This window comes from Pteropus medius, unplaced genomic scaffold (assembly GCF_902729225.1).
Source record: "Pteropus medius unplaced genomic scaffold, Ma_sr-lr_union100, whole genome shotgun sequence".
NCBI lineage: Eukaryota > Metazoa > Chordata > Mammalia > Chiroptera > Pteropodidae > Pteropus > Pteropus medius.
The window spans coordinates 21,019,541-21,020,917 of NW_024352787.1; the positions used below are offsets into that span (position 1 = coordinate 21,019,541).

Consider the following 1,377-nt stretch of genomic DNA (forward strand, 5'->3'; position numbering starts at 1 on the left):
TCTTGAACCCCTCTACTTCACTTGATCCAATCATTTCACATTCTGCCTCACTAGACTGGGACCGCTTGAGGGCAGGAATGGGACCAGCGGCAGCCCACTAGTGATGAACAAGAACAATGTAGTTCCCAGCCTCGGGAGAGATTTGAGTATGTTTTCATCCAAAATGTTTTTATTAATGCCGTATGTAGGTATTTCTTTATTTTGAAAAGGCAATATATTTACATGGTACAAAATGCAAAAGGTATTCAGGGAGAAGCCTGCCTCCCAGCTTTGCCCCTCAGGTCCATGATTCCCCGAGCAACATCGTTATTCTTTTCTTGTGCATCTTTCCACGTGCATTCAAGCCTTGCCCATGTTCCTTTTGCGCACCTTGTTGCGGGAACCAGCTCCTTCCGCTGGAGGTTATTGTCTTATTACTGACCCTTCTCCGCTTTGAGCTCCTTTCTCGAGGCTGCCGGGCCTTTCGGCGCCGGGACGCACTGCGCATCCGCCCGCCGCTACTCGCACCCTGCTCCCCCTAGCGGCGGCGCCCCGCCCCGCACCGCACCAGCCTAGAGGCCCGCGCGGCTGGGGGAGGGGTCGCGGCGGCGGCGGCGGCGTCAGCAGCTCCCTTGGCGGTGGGAGCTGAGGCGCCGGACAAGATGGCGGCGCGAGTACTTCGCGCCCGCGGAGCGGCCTCAGCCGGTGGCCTGCGGCGGGCCGCACCCTGCAGCCTCATGCCCGGGCTCCGGTGAGCAGCGCCGCCCTTTCGGGGAGGGGCCGCCGCAGGACGGAGGGTGCGGGGTTCCCGGCGCGGGTCTCCGGCCCGGCCGCGCTTTCGTGCGGCAGGGCGGCTGGGGCTGCGGGCCGCAGCGGCCGAGGCTGCGGCCGGGGGGCCGGGGTGGACTGGAGCCGCGGCGGGACGGAGCGCCTTCCCAGCGGGCTCAAGGTCACAGCAGGGACGGCGCCTGGCGCCGAGGCCACGTCCGCCGGCCGTGCCGCTCCGGCCTGCGGGTCCTTGCCCCGGCACGACCCGAGCCGTGGCCAAGCGGCAGCCGCGCGGCCGAGACTGCAGGCCCTGCCGGGCTTCCTGAGAAAGCTGCTTGCACGCGCAAAACGCCGGTGTCTGCATCAGCAAACGGCAGCAGAGGCACTTCATAATATCCTCTTAGGTCGTTGTGAGGAAGAAAACGCATCATCCGGGATGAGCTCTCACTGAAGAGGGTCGGAGGGTAGCGAGGAGGTCTCAGTACTAGGAATAGCGTTTGACTTTAAAAGTAGGTAGTGAATGAAAAAGTATTTAAAATTACCTGCACTAAGTAGGCGTTGGGTTCATGTTTAACTTTTTTTTTCTAACTTCATTGAGTTAAATGTTCAGTTTTCTGAATTCATCACTTT

At 60.5% G+C, this 1,377-nt stretch overlaps 1 protein-coding gene across 2 annotated transcripts in view; it reads left to right on the plus strand.

Annotated features, from left to right (window-relative positions):
• Positions 1 to 572: 572 nt before the first annotated feature.
• NIPSNAP2 (nipsnap homolog 2) overlaps positions 573 to 1,377 on the plus strand; it is a 32,431-nt gene continuing 31,626 nt past the window's right edge. The window contains exon 1 of one of the 2 annotated variants that reach the window (XM_039848920.1): positions 573 to 730. In XM_039848920.1, coding sequence (XP_039704854.1) covers positions 642 to 730 — 89 coding nt within the window. In that variant the 5' untranslated portion in view covers positions 573 to 641. The remainder of the gene's footprint in view (positions 731 to 1,377) is intronic. The other variant, XM_039848919.1, reaches the window with a different exon arrangement.